A 15,870-nucleotide genomic window follows, 5' to 3' on the forward strand; every position below is an offset into this window, starting at 1 on the left:
ACCCAGAGCTAAGGCTTCACTATTGTTTAAACCTTTTTGCTGTTGGCAAAAGGTACTTCCAAAGCACAAGCTAGAACTTTCTTCCAATTTGAAAACACCCATTTTATACATAGAGCACAGAAACTCACTGCCCATTTTTTTTGTGGCCTAGAAACTATATTTGCAGTATTGGTCATAAAATAGATTTACCGCAAAGAAAACTTTTATGCTTTTTCTAAACCTTGGGTTTCTTTCCAGGAGTCATCGCTTATTCCATTGGAGTTGCTTGGGCAGCCCCAGATGAACTGGAAGCCATTGCATCAGACCCTGCTAAGGAGCATTCCTTCTTTGTGGATGAATTTGACAACCTCTACCGCTACGTTAATCAGCTCATTCAAAATATTTGCACAGAGTTTAATTCCCAGCCACGGAACTGATGGACTCAAGCAAGGCAGGACCCTTGGATGCTGTGCTGAAGGCATGTCAAGTGCCACAGAAATAATGCCAGTCCTCAGTTCAAGAAACACTGGAGGTGTTTTCCTCTGGCACTTCCCGTCAGCAAGGTTCATTGCAGCTCTGCCCCTATACATGATAATGCTCTGTGTAGAGTGTTGAATTTTTTTTATTATTTTTTATTTTCTCCTTGTGGGCATCAGAAACTCTGATTTAGACAGATAGCTGAGGAGGGAGTAAACATGGAGAAAATAACTGCAGCTGTTTGAAGAGCTGCTTCCAGCATAGAGCCCCAGCTTGCCCAAACCTCACCTCTGGACACACACCACGTGTCCAAACGTGCCATCTGCTCCCTGAAGTCACCAGGTCCCTTCAGGAAGTGGCCAAGCTGCTGAGCTGCTGTGGTAGAACCGCCTCATGTGGCACTGCCCAAGAGATGACACACAGATCAGGGCTCAAATATCAGATGCTTTTTTTGGAGGGGAACTCAACTTAATTGGAGTACCTTCCTAAAAGCAGGTACTCTCTCCATACTGCTGTCTTGTCTATAAATTAAGCTTCAGTTATTGTCAACTCAAGCATTGGGATTTAGCCAAACCCTGAGAAACTGGAAAGCAAGAGAGAGGAAAGGTTCAAGCCCCAGGACCCTACAACCCTTTGTCTCTTTTACAACCCTACATCCCCAATAAAGCCTCAAATCCACACAACAGCCAACATGCAGGAATTGGAATCTAGTCTCCCACAACACTGCCTTAATTACTTGATTTTGAGAAGTGTCTTTCCCCCTCAGCTTCATCCTTCACTCTTGGATGGTTCATGGCCTGCAGAACCATGAACCAGGAGTATTGCCAGGACACAGGAGACTCAGAGAATTTGGGTTTAAGTTGCTCACAATATGAAAAGCATTTAAGACCCACCACTCTGTCATTAAACCAACACTCTGAAGTGCAGTTTCTAGTGTCAGGAGAGTGTTTCAAGAGCCATTTACAGGATTTATGAGGGAATTATCTGAAGTTCTGTATTATACACTAGGAAAAGCAGAATTTCAAGCATTTACAGACACTCTCCCTCAAATTTAGGACTGAATTCTCTTCTACGGACCGACTTCAAAATGCACCTATTACAGCCCTGGATCAGTCAGAACAAACAGTGGTTCCTTAAGTGGAGAACTACCCATGTCACTAGTCAGTCTGGAGGAAGGACACACTAGGAGGACCAAAATAACTGCACTTCATTTAGGAAGCAGCAGTTGCTGGTTATGTTCCATCTAGTATCACTTAAGAATATAGTCCTTAAAATTCATTAAGCGAAACTATCAAAGGAGCCAATAAAAACATGAGTTCACACTCCTTACGGCAATCAAAGTCATGCTGTGCCATGGCTTGTGGAACTAACAGGAAATGGAAAGAAATTAAAACTCAGATTGGCCATATTTTCTTGCAAATCAGGCTCTTAACAGCATTTATAGTCTTAATAACCATGAGCCAAGATATTTATTAGCCACATAAATTCTAATTGAATTGCCATAAGGGAAACTCATTTTATCAGCAAAAGTAGCACAAATTTTTAAATCGTTATGTTTTGAAATATGACTGAAGTAGCTCATAACTTGTCAACTAAGTAAGCATATTACATGCACATTAATGAAAACAGCAGATTCTGCATGATCCCCCCGGTGGGGTAAAATAAGCCAGGCTGGGGTCCTCTCAAGAGGTTATCAAAACCAATTTTGGACAAAACAGTGGTTTTACACAGTGAAAGTTTATCGCTTCCTCTTAGAAGAAACATTAAATTCCAGCTTTAACTGAGTACCATCAATTCAACCACTCTACACAGACTGAAAGCACAGGACACTGTCAGCTTCCACAAATATATTTGTATGCAGAGTTTTTACCACTAATCTCTGCTGCTGCACTTCACAGCAATAACTTCTGGCTTGAAAAAATGATTAAGGATAGAGAGTTAGGCATAAGCAGAGCAACTCCTGATATCCCCCATCTCCTGACCCAGCTCTTCACCACCTTTCTGCTGAACACATCTTTCTCTGTCAACAAGGGACATTACATGGATTGGACAAAACTCAAGCTGAATTTACCGGGTACTTCATTTCAGACACCAGATTTATTGTCTGAAAACCTGTTTCTTTGGGGCTTGGTTTGGGGCTGCCTGAGAAAAAGGCATAAACTCTAACTTACAGTTATTCTTTAATACTGTGGTTTAATTTTGAATGCAGCAGCTCACCATCACATGCTGTTCTCCATCCTGAATGTACTCTTGCAGTACCAAAGACTGGTACCCTGCAGAAACTCTCCAATGCTTCACTTGTGCTCTGCCAGAAGCACAGCAGTGATGGCCAACGCTTGAGGAACAGCTAGAGCACACATGTTCTTTAGGATGTGCATAAGGGATGTAAGTTTTTCCTAAAGCTTAAACTTCAAGCAATGAAATTAAGCTTTCAAATGCTTTTTCACAGGAAACTTGCACAGCTATCTTTTGCCAAGCACTTATAAAGGGCACTTCAGGGTTTGTTGTTGTTCAAATGGTTTCTCTTAAGTTTACTGAACAACTATACAAAAATACAACAATGGCTTCTCTTAAGTATACTGAACAACAACTATAGTGCTTGTTTCTCAATGAGCATTTTTATTTACTTGTTGGGATGATCCTAAAATTGTCAAAACTCAAACTGTGAAAGTGGTTTAATCCAACTCTCATCTAAACTTAGATGTCCTATTAATAAACACCATAAACTTAAGCAGAAGCCTCAAAATTTTGAAGAATACTCCCTTCCATGAAATCACAGAACACACTCCTCTCCACTCTTACCTTTCATAGCAATCAAATCACTTGCCACCTACTAAAGTCTCTAAATACTGTTTTATTAAAAAAACCCCAAGATATATATATACCTTATATATATAGATAAATGTTCAAAGGGGTATATTTGTTTGAAGAAAGCAGCAGAACTCCTTCTGTAGCATATACAAGCTATTTTGAACTTATCAACATAAGTTGCTATATCTTTTGCAATAAAATTGTCCTAAAGGCACATGCAGTACATGTCATCTCATATGGGGTTAAAAGATAAACAGCAAATGAAGCCCATGGCATTTTAAGTTTCTGAAACTCAGCTGAGGTTATTACTACATTATGGAAGTCTTAGTAAGTCTACCGGCCAAGCCCTGGGTGCTTCAGTGTTGTCCTTTGACATGCTCAGATAAAAAAGATTCTTAGAGTGAGTCACCATAAAATTACCTGTCAGAGGAATCAGTCAGCTGAAGCAGAACCTAATGACTGATGGGCATCAAAATTACATGTACTTTTTAAGGTTTGCAAGATCATGTCTTATTTGGAACCAGACTTCCTTTGGAAGCTGAAAAAAAAAATAACACAGGCTCTATGCACTTTCTATATGTGGGACTGAATCAAAAGTGGATCTAGATGTCCAGTCACCTGATGCTGGGCCACTCCAGTTTCAGATGTCTGACCAGTGCAGTGGAACCTGCTGTCTGGCAGAGCATCCCCAAGAGAAGAGATGGGAGCTGTCTGAACTAGTCACTGCATACACATTCTAGAGGGTGTTGTCTGATCACCCTTTCCCTAAGAAATAAGCATCTTTGCACTCAGAGTTGGGCTGGTGGCTTATCAGTGCTCAGCAATCACAATGCAGAACACCCACCTGGAAATACCTACTGATGTCCATGCTCTGGAAGCCTTGGCAGAGCTCAGTTTCAGCATTTCTTACCAACTCCAGCATTAGTCACTCACATTTTCGGTGAGCCACCAAATTCAATTAAGAGTTCAGCCATTGCTTCAGAGAGAAGTAACCCAAAGTCGTGTTTCCCCAGAGCAGGACACTCAGCATTTCTGCTCTCACTGTGCCACCCTGCACAGACGGCATCGCCCGCAGTGTGCACCTCCTGCTCCTCTGCTGCTGCTGCTGCATTGCTGCTTCAGCAAGAGGAGAGTTTTGCCATGGCTGCTGCTGACATGTAGGCAGACAAGCTTCCTCCTTCCCCCATGGCTCTCCAGCACACAGGGGGAGCCATACCAGTAATCAGGAAAAGCTCTGGAGTTAAGCATCCTGCCAGGATCAACCCAATCTAAACATATTTAGTAATTTTACATCCTATCTGTAATCACACAGGAAATTATCCACGTTATCTACTTAGAAAGTCAAAGCAAGCAGTAGGTAGTACCAGAAATATTACCTAGACACCAAATTTAAGTCACTTTTCTATGGTATACACACCTTAAATTACTTCATGGTTGAACAAAGCCACTATCATTCTGCTAGCTATTTTTCTCTGTCCATGAGCAACATTACAGAAACAACTTGATCCCTTTTCTTTTCCATTACCGTCTCATTTTGAGACATCTTACACAGTATCAGGCCATTTACATTTGCTAAATCACCTACATATTGAAAACATTACAAATGTACGTCTATGCAGCTGAATGCTTCAAATTCCTCAAAATAATCAATTTTCCTTGTTAAACTGGGGGAGGAGGGAGATGAAGGTTTTCACACTGCATCAGCAACACCGCTCCCAATCAACTGTGTCAGTCTTACTGAATGGCAAGAAACATGTTATTTTTCTTAACACCAGTTTAACCCCTCCTTTGACTTCTAATGAGAACTCTGATAGTGCAGTTCAAGAATGCCATCAGTCGTAGAAACTACTTCTTTTTAAGCACAAGAAATTGTGCTTAGAAGTTCCACTGTATCACCAAGTATACTCGCTTTTCTCACATGCAAATCATCATGGGGCCATCTTGTTCATAGGCAAACCCACAAGCATGTTAAGAAGTCCTCCCTCATGTGAGGGTCACTCATATGTTATTCACTAAATCTCCTTTTTCCCCCTACCTCAGGAATCTTCTAGAAGCATTCACACAGGGGTGAATGAGATTGTACTGTCAATTCATAAAGCAATTCCTCCTTTCCTATGAGGCAGGAAGATGAGTAGGACCAATCAGGCTATTTTATACCTACCAAGAAAACATAAGAACTTCACTTATCCCACCTACAAGCTCAGAAAAAACAGGATGGGCTCACTGACAACAACTTGTTCTCCTCAGTTCTGTGTAGGTTCTCCTGCCACCCCCTCACAGTGCCGTTCTGAGCACCTTCCTGTAGCAACGCAGCTGCCATCTGTGATGTGTGGTTTGCTCTCCCTCATCCTCTCCCTAAGGGCAGAACCACATTTATTTTTATGCTGAATGAACGCTGTCCTCGGGAATGGCCACGTGTCTGGTTGTGAACAACGCCTGCTGACAGACCAGCTCCTGCACAACCGCACCCACTCCGCATGTCTGCTCACCCCACACTCACCCCCACACAGGCACCACGTGCCTCAGCACATGGAAGGATGTGGGGTGTCAACAGAGCCAAGCTGGAGCAGCAGTACGAAACCAAGGCATACGGAGAACAGAAAAACCAAGGTACTCATGTGAACATGCTGCACAGTTCAGTAGGAATTTCACATGGAGTTACCTCAAAACCCCTCCAAGTCTGCTTGTCTTACTCCTAATGCACTTGCCCTCTTAGTACTCACTCCAAAACCACACATATCTTGTGATAAAATGCAGAATTATGAACACAATGCAAAATGTTGAAAAATAGTATTTATTAGCACCCAATTTACATAATTATATGGTACAAATGACACTTGCTGCTGCAACATTAAATAAAGCTGCTCTTAAAAACCATTGCTTATTTCTGGAAGTCCGTGTGATTTTGCTCAGCACAGAATGCGGGTACAGTACACAGATACCCCACTTCACTACTGTCATACCAACACAAATACCTGCATGGTTACCTCAATGGGGTCTCATTTTAAATGGCACACTAACATAAGCAGATCTATATAATTTTAAATGACAAAATATTTATTTGACTTATTCAGGCAAGTGAATGTAGCTTTAAATATAACCTATCCAAGAAGTTTCACAAAATATGAATTGCAGTGAAAAAGAGAAAATTCAGGGCTACACTTGAGAAGCTCAAAATGACACTGGCATATTTCAAAATAATCTCCCTCTGAATTTTCTATCTTTGCCGTTTTAGATATTTATCCAGCATTTTAAACTACTGAGTTTTAGTAAGAAGTTTAATACTAAATTTTTGAAGAAGCATTTCCATTTAAAGCAAAAATTTATACTTGTAATAATAAACACTTAACAAATCTTTGGAGAATGAATCACTTTCATTTTTCTCACGTCCCATGATTAATAAGCCTTTTTAAAATCATGAAATATATTACATTTATGGATGCTTACTCCCAAGAAAACTATTTCCTTCATAAATTAGAAACCAGAATTCCTCACTCAAAATAACATTCACTTTTGTACAACAGTTGCATTTAAACAAGGTAATTTTGGTGGTACTGCAATTCTGACACAGCCTCGTACTGAGCCATACACAAAAAATTGACAAGCAGACTATTACTCAACAAGTAGGTATTTCTCATTTGGATCCAAAATTCTGCAAGACACTTAAGCCCAACATTGTTTCAAAGTAGTCATTCAAAACTGGTGTATAAAATCATAACCTCAGGATAGTTCTGAAGGTGAATCTTAATATCCTTTAGCTGTTCATATATCAGCCACAGTAGCCTTTTCATATCAACAATCTGCCATGGAAGTGACCCAAAACAGAAGGGAAGCCACTGTAATTAGTAACGTGTTAGTGGTTATCACCTGTAGTAACTTCTCCTAAAGAGAGCTGCCAGGTATCACTAAATTCTAGTAGAAAAGAAGAAAGTGTATTAATATAAGCAAAAACGACAAAAAAAAAAAATCCAAGCTATAGTCCATATGGCAAAGAAATTTGTCTTTTTTAACCTGGCAGTCAACTGAAGACAGTTATGCAAAATACAATGCAAAAATGACAAATGTCAACAGAGAACCTTACAGCAACAAAAGTCATCTCATCATGGGAGTTCCTTCTACAAGTTTTTTCAGATGCACTATTCAAGGAAAACATAGCACAAAACTGCTTTTCAGTCTGCTTAAGACTATAATGGTACAAGAAATCATTAGTTAACATGCTCAGTTTGCATTTCCAAAAGAAGAGCTAACACATATGAGACAGTTTTCAAAACTGATGCACAATTACAAATGTCCAACTGCAAGGAAACAATTCTAGGAGCCATACATCTGAAAACAAGCTACATTCGAAAGCACTGTATCTTGATGACAGGAAGCATAAAAAAATAAATTCTTAATGGAAAAATATTAGCTTGAAGTCCATAATTTATCCCTTATACAATGTTTTTGGCTGCTTTTCACAAGTAATTGAAAAATAATGACAATATTTGGCTTGGCAGTAAGTTATCCTTTCCCTTTCATAATAGTACAAATCCTGATACATAAATCTTTTCTCAACACCACAGTCTAATACTCTGGTGTGAGGACAAGGGTTACTCAAAATAGCCAGAAAGCAATTTTGGGAGTCTGCAATTCAAACTTGAGAGACTCGAAGAAGACTGGCCTGGAGGACCATGTCAACACAAGGCTTTGAGCAGCTTAGAAACACACGCACAGGGCATGGTTTAAATACTGGTGTGATCTCTCAGGATCACAGCATGGCTTGGCAGTATGAGCAGGGCAAAATTAGTCTAACACGCAATACCACAATCTATACTTAAGCAGGAAGAAGTTGGGCTAAGAAGAATATAATATCATTAAATGCCTTTTTAGCTCAGCCATAGTTTGGATTTCGTAATCTAACAAGAAGTCTCTTCGGACAACAAACCAGACGAGATCCACACGTTATACTATTCAACTGGATTTATGCCTTCTGTAGCAGAATGCAGATTCTCAGAAATATCTTAAATGATATAGCAATTCATAGGCTTTCACAACTGAACTATAGAGCAGCAAAACCAAGTCAGAAGGCAGGCTAAGAGATAACACACTAGAATTAAATGAACTGGGTGTAAGGTGGTACAAATCAGCCTTTTGGTGGTGAGAGGGGTGCAGCTGAAGCTGAAACTCTACCACCCTTCAAAAAAACACTTCAAGAGGAAAATCAGGAATCCTTTATGAAATTTATCCTGCAGTAAGAGCTCATTGCAGATGAGATTTTAAGACTCTGAGAAAACATATCCTAAAGGAAAATTTAAGTGGGAAGGTAAAAAGCACATACCAAAAGAACAGATAACCTGCACAGGTATGTTCATTAGCACAGGCACAGACATTTTTTTAAAGGTCACATTGCCAATCATTCTCCCTCCTGGGAACATTCCCACCAGCTAAACAAGAACATGTACCCAAACAAGGACTATTTACACAAGAGTCATCCTGGTCCTTCTCCACTCCTCCCTCTTCCAGGAGTTTGTTCATTTGCTCTGCTGTAGTTAACACTATCTTTTACAATAGGGGTTGTTTTTTTGTAAAATACCCCTGACACAACTGAATGGATCGACACTGCTGTCCATCAGTTTCTCTACTGCTCAGTAGGAACATGACAGAGGCTTTCAGTGGTAGTTTACAGGCAAATAGATTCCATAACTGTCTCTAAGCTTAAAGACACTGATGATCAAAGAGTCAAAACTGTTCACCTATTGTAGCTCTCTTCAACTAAACATATTATCAGTTTTAGGTGAAATATTCTCAACACCTTCATGCCTTTATGGAAAAAAGGGAGCTTCCTGAAACATCTGAGCATTTTTTTAGGGAAATCTTTTCATCCTCTCAGTCACTCAATACTAACAACTATGCCAAGCATCTCTATGATGCTCATGAATAGCAGCTACCCAAGAAAACTCATATTGCCATGTCAAAGATTGCCGCATTTTATACAAACCAATTAACAACATGGGAGAGGTTATAGTATTTTGATTTCTAACAGTGTAGTCCAAACCAACTTCCACTAAACAGCCACAAATTTCAGCACAGGACAACCACAATGGCTGCGTTTTCTTCCGTAATGCAACTCAGGTTGACTAGGTACTTCACACAGGCACCAAGTAAGCTCTTGGATACCCGGTGCGGTCTGTAAACACACTGCCAAGCCACAGCCTGCAAATGTTTCCAAATACACATCTGGAAAGGCATTAATAAAATCAAAACTTGATTATCTGATAGTTATGCCTGCTTTTCAACTGTTTGTTTCCACACTTCTGCCCATCGAACACTGCTCAAAGAACACATGAGAAATTACATTTCAGAATTTACAGAAATTGCTGTTCCCCAAAATTACACTGTTGAAACCTAAGGAGGCAGGGGAAGAGGACACATCTGTGATCCAACAAATGTACCGAAAAAGTGGTGTAACTAAGTTCTTTATCTCTCACACATTTACTCAAAAGAACAAGTCTCTGGTTAGTTTAAATTCACAACCGAAAAACAGTGTTGTATGACCTAATCACAAAGTTGTATGGTGAACACCACACACTTACCAAGCTTGCACCCAAATTACATGGGACTGCTTTAACATAACATTATTTGAAAATACATGTCCTAAAAAATAAGCCTACAGTATATGGCCTATAGTTCTACAGCCTTCTTTCTAAAGAACATATTTTATCAAAATAAAGATGAATGAGATGAAAGCAGTGAATCTTTTATGTGGAAGTTTTCTCTCTTAGGCCCAAAAATAAATGCAGACACTAGGATTTTCTAAGACTAACACAATATATCTAGAACTTCTTCCAAGCTACTCCGAATCATTCTGTGCAAGCATTTTGGTAACTGAATCAAATACGTGACAGCAAACAGTCCAGTGAAGTAATTAAAAGTGGGTATTTAAACCTAGTGGACCAACTTTCAACATACAGAAGGACTGAAAATTATCCCATTAAATTAGTTAGTAAAATCAAAATCATTAGCACAGGCTAACATACACAAAAAAATTATATGAGCTAACCATTAAAAAATTACCATATAAATTAGATACAGGAAAAATAGAAATGGTAAAATGCTATATACTGATATTGCAGAAAAATGGGTTTTTTCCAAGAATAAGCTTTGGGTTCAGTTTTGTTTACACTTTCAGTAAACATATGTATCACACTAAATGAAAGTTACTAATTACACTGAACCAAGAAGAACTGCACATAAAAGGGGAACAAATAAAAATAATTTAGTGCCCTCAGAGGTCAGAAGTTCAAAGTAAGACCCAGGATAATCATGAAACAGGATTTAAGCCTCTAGCTGCAAAAGAATCATAACATACTAAAAGTGAAGAAGAAATTTGAAAAGCAGCAATGCTCAAATGTTATTTAAAGGAGTTGTCATAAAGAAATACAATTTAAGTTTGTCAGACATCAAAAGCTTGGTCTTCCTACACAAAAGCATTGCATTACAGAGGATAAACCCAACCAAATAACACTTAAGATGACCCTCAGACTAAGTCCAACAAATCATGCATGTGGAATGGTGGTATGGACACTGATATTTGAAGAATTGAGCTTAAAGAATGAAAACAAGGAAATGTGCAAAAAAAGCAGACTAAAAAAATAGCTTGAAGAAGGCAGAAAGGAATGAAAATATACAGATGGAACCAGTGTGTACATGCAGGTTCCAAATTACAAAGACTATGAAGAATATGTAAAATGGCACAAAACATGGTTTGGAATACTGGCATGAAGTTACAAAAAAGAGCTACTAAATACCACATAAATCCTCCTGCCAGTGAGATGCATTCCTTAAAATAATCTTTAAAAGGAAGTCTAATTGTTTTAGAACACATAAAATCTCACTGGCCAAGACAATATTAGAACACACAAGTCTACAACCCTGCTTTAGCAAGCAGATGGACTAGATAACCTAAATAATTTTTTCAACCCTATCTCCTATGATGATGTTCAGAAGATCTGACAGGCTCATGCACAATACCCTGCAGTCCTACAAGTATGTGAGCAAGTACAGTAAAAAGACATTGACATCAATTATGAAGACAAGCACAAAAATATATATATTCCACAACCTCTTTGTAAGGCTACATTTGTTTTGTTTTGTTTTTTAAAGGCACCTCATCCTCTAGCTATTGCCAGCTTTTAAAAAAATCACTTTTCGGTTTGAGCAAGAGCTCAGTAGTGAGAAGGAAACATCTTTCAATTCACATTTGAACAGCCACTTCTTACATTCCAATTGTAATCAGAATGACAGTCTTTAAAAACAAGCATGCTGGCCTATTAGTTTTTATGTACAACAATTTAAACAACTGTGACTACATACTATATTGTGTAAGCAAAAGCACAACATTCATTTCATACTCACAACCATCATCCTTTGTATACACAAACTCAAAAGAACTCTTAATACTAAAACATTAAAATGCACCCATGGAGTCTTCCCTTACTAGACACATTTAATACATGTTTACAATATATATACACATATAGAATATACATAACTTTTAGAATTTTTCAAATAAATCTTTGTAATTTTCTCTTCAAAAAGAAATAAAATAATGACACTGAAAGAATATGAGTCAAGTACACAGAACTCTCACAAAGTTGAATGCTCAGTTTTGCAGCCAAGTTTCCTCCTTTTCATCATAACCAAAAAAATTTATAAAAACTAAATCATCTGTATTATTATTATTGTAGTCATCTATAAAACTGATGGTAAACGTTCTAATATTATCTAAGGAAATATATTGCATACCAACTATCATGAAGTGACATGTGAATATTCTGAGCAATAAAAGGTATTCCAGGATATTTTAGCAGTACATATAATGTGTTGCAGGATCAAACAGCACAGGTCAACCTTTTATTCTAAATAATATACTTAGTTTAAACTCTGAGATCAACTTCAGATGTGGTCCCATCCCCAAATGGCACTCTAAAAACAACATAGTCAAACCTTATGTTGATAACTTTCAATGACTCCTGCTTACCAAGTGTCAGTTTAAAGGTAAAGATTTATTTATCAGTTTCCAGTCTTAACCTCAGGCTGGTATATGGAGAGCTGCACTGGGTTCTTTCCTACTCATATCAGCGCCAGAAATCAACTCTAGCATTAATTCTGCTTTCCATTCCCATCAGAGAAAAACACCAACTTCGTGCTTATGAATAGTAATAATTCTGATGACGACACATAACAGAGAAGAATCAACTTGCCTTCCTTTAAGAAGGGTAAAAGGAATAATAGATTGGATTAAAAGTTATTTGTCAAATCAACAGAGAAGCTCTGAATAGATAAACAAAGCACATCTGTGGAGTAATTACGAGAAGTAATTCTTCAGGTAACCCAATCAATGGCACATACGCCTGGTGAAATGGACAAGTCCCTCAAATGGTGCAGCTGGGAAATATCTCTAACAGTAGCAGAATCTCTCCAAGTGATGGAGCTTTGTATAGTTCCCACCTATTCCACTAAAAGGACTCATACAAAGCATCAGATTTAATCTTCGAACGAAGTATTTCACTGTTATCCTTAATGCCCAGAATAGATACCCTTTTTAGCAGGAACAGAAAGAGATGAATGTTTGACAGCTAAAATTGTAGGACAGCTTCTTTGGAAAGCTTTGTGATAATTTCTTGTGCCAGATCTCCAAGAATAAACAGCATTAAAATCTGAATAAGTTAAATTTGCTACTACAGTATATACAGACTGCATCAGTCTGTTGTTAATTGGGATTTAGACTAAAGGCTCAGTTTCTAGCCACACGCTAATACAGTCTAAAAAAAAATTATATAAATTTTTTTGCAAACTAAATATTTACCGAGAAACACAGAAGATGTAACAGAAATATTACTGCATTTGAATTTATGTTAGTAATTTGCCTTCCTTTAATTGCATTTATCTTAGGCTAGCAGCCAGGTGGCTGAGATTAACTATCCACTACTGCTCTCTGAACAAGATCTACTTTATTCATACCAAAGGGATGACAAAGTGCCTCTCACATGATACAGTAATGAGCATGTGAACTGACTTTGAATCACTTTTTCCAGGTGATTTGAGAATGAGAAGCATCCTAGGAAGTTTCCCTCTTTTCCTACTCCCTGATGCAATTAGACCCCTTCTTTCCAGTACTCCATTTTATTAATAGAGAATACGTAGACCTAGTTTCACCCAAGGCCTGCCTGGACGAAAATTCACACCCTCTAAATAAAAGCTTTTTTTTTTTTTTTTTTTTTTTTTTCCTCACCTATTTGAAACTGAGAGATTCCAAGCTCTCAGCACCAGCTGAGCTCACAGAAACCAGAACAAACGTCAATTTAGAAAACAGCACCCTGCAAAACTAAACACTTACAAACATTCTCTGAATTACAGGGCAAGATAAAACAACTCATGCCCTCCTCTTCTCTTTTGTGCAGCTGGTTAAATATATACAAAGCTAAAGTTGAATGGGAAGCACTCCGTCATACAAACACTTTAGCCAGGGCATCTGCTCCTGCACTGGCAATATAACATTTGGATGGGTGGAATGCCACATCATGAATGGACTCATCAAATTTTTTGCGATGAGCGGTAAATTCTTGGATGCAGGTCTTGCTTTCAAGATTCCACAAGCGAATCGAGCAGTCGTGGCCTAGAGAAAGGGAAAACAGTTTTCTTTATAATTTACATGCCTGCCACCATTATGAGAAAAAGAAAATGAAATCTGAATGTACTTACTGCCAGACATCAAATACAAGCCATTAGGATCAACAGCTAAACTTGTAACTGCATCTAAGTGAGCTACCATGGAGTGGATCAGTTTTCCTTTGAAAGAAAAAATTTATTTAAGTTATTTTCTGCAGTTAACTTTGTTATCTGTATTCACTGCTTATGACCCTACCACAGCTGATATAAACACAAGATCTTGTCCCATGACTGAATCACTAAAACTATACAAGAAGTCAGCATTTTAATGTCAACAGTTCCCAAGGTAAGCACAGAAGCAGTATCGTCAATGTTTGAGACCTTTGCTTTAAGCCACCTTGACACTGTGCATTTTAAATATCCGCCCCTTAAGCGAATTAAGTAATTCTCAGGTAATTCTCGAGCTCTCAGGTAAGATCTTGAATGGGAAAGAAAGCAGGGGCTAAGCATACTAAAAGCAATGAATATAAACTACATAGGAACAGGGAATAAGGTTAGATGTCTCAGCGAGAATTAATGTTTTAACACAGCTTATTATAATTACAGCAAGAATTTCATGTTAAAAATAAGAAATCGTGGGTCAAATGTGGCAGAGGTCTAGGAAGCACTAAAGGAGAGCCAGAGGCTCCTGCTCTCCAGGGCAAAATAATACAGACAACCAATAGAAGAAACATAAACATAAGAACATGGAGATTTGGAAGAAAATACCTTTTATGTTAAATATTTATAAACCCCATACACAGGGCATTCTAAAAGAATGGAGAAAGAGATGCAAGCTCCTTATCACTTTGCCAACAAAGCTTTAAGTGGGCTGGCAATCTTTAGACTCTGTTGGTGATGAGAGATTTCTGCTTCAGAGGCTATCCAATTCTTGACATCCCTCAGCATTTGGTGAATAATACTGATCATAGCAAAATTGGGAATATGATTTATATTATACAATGGCTATGACTAAGACCTGCTGGAAAGATGCGTACCTGTATTGTTGTCGTAGAATTTGATGTGTCTGTCTTCATGAGCAGTGATACTAATTGGAAGAGTTGGATGGCTGATGACTCTGTTTATCTGACAGGAAGAACTGACTGCTAAGAAAAAACCAACACACATCAGTCTATGTAAATTGTTAAGTTCTTTGAAAGATTGCTATCAAGAAATAAACATGTAATCAATCTAATGTGCAAAATTTCTTATATATCCTGGAAACTCTCTGTTAGTATTATGTTATGCACTTTCCTCTAAAATACTTTCCAAACTACACAGGACAGAGACATACATAAAACAAATGTATGCCAAATAAAGTCCAGCTTTTGGACATGGTTTTATATAGGCACATCATGCAAACAAGTGAAACCAAAAACTGAGTGAAAACACCTCATTCACACACATTCCTCCTCTTGCCAAGTCAAACTTTCTTCATAACATACAGGACAGGAAGATAAACACTGCAGGCAGTATGTTTGAAGCAAACAAAATCTACCTCTTATTATCTGATATATATGCATTGAAATTATTATAAAAAAAAAAAGATGCTAGACTATTCATAGGAAAGCAAATTTCCTTGCCTTCAGTAATTCTGAAAGAGCATGCATATATATAGATACACAGAAAAAATATATATAGATAGAGAGAAAAAAAATATTGGAATTTTCTGGTTAGAAATCCAGGCATTCCTGTGATGCACATGTTAATGCAAGAGAGGTCTTAATTACAAGAACATCGAAATACAGACATTGTGTTTCATGTTGATTGTATTTAGCTAAATTGCTTCCAAAGAACATTCACAACATTTAATCAAAATTCTTACTAAAATAAGCAAAATAGAACACTACGGAAGGTTCACTTGCTATTAAAATGGTAAAGATCTCATTTTACATCTTTCTATAAAAATCTGAA

The 15,870-nt window shown here is 37.9% G+C and overlaps 2 protein-coding genes across 9 annotated transcripts in view; one reads left to right on the plus strand and one right to left on the minus strand.

Moving 5' to 3' along the window:
• Positions 1-7,650, plus strand: part of VIT (vitrin) — a 56,973-nt gene extending 49,323 nt beyond the window's left edge. For both annotated transcript variants that reach the window (XM_015621716.3, XM_015621717.3), the window contains one exon: positions 238-7,650. In XM_015621716.3, the coding sequence (XP_015477202.1) occupies positions 238-416 (179 nt within the window). In that variant the 3' untranslated portion in view covers positions 417-7,650. The remainder of the gene's footprint in view (positions 1-237) is intronic.
• The window catches only part of STRN (striatin), a 68,885-nt gene continuing 59,057 nt past the window's right edge, over positions 6,043-15,870 (minus strand). For 6 of the 7 annotated variants that reach the window (XM_015621715.3, XM_015621714.3, XM_015621713.3 and 3 more), the window contains 3 exons: positions 14,955-15,062; positions 14,011-14,097; positions 6,043-13,924 (listed from right to left, as the gene is read on the minus strand). In XM_015621715.3, the coding sequence (XP_015477201.1) occupies positions 13,755-13,924; positions 14,011-14,097; positions 14,955-15,062 (365 nt within the window). In that variant the 3' untranslated portion in view covers positions 6,043-13,754. The remainder of the gene's footprint in view (positions 13,925-14,010; positions 14,098-14,954; positions 15,063-15,870) is intronic. The other variant, XM_015621711.3, reaches the window with a different exon arrangement.

The sequence above is a fragment of the Parus major genome, chromosome 3 (genome assembly GCF_001522545.3).
Source record: "Parus major isolate Abel chromosome 3, Parus_major1.1, whole genome shotgun sequence".
NCBI classification, from domain to species: Eukaryota; Metazoa; Chordata; class Aves; order Passeriformes; family Paridae; genus Parus; species Parus major.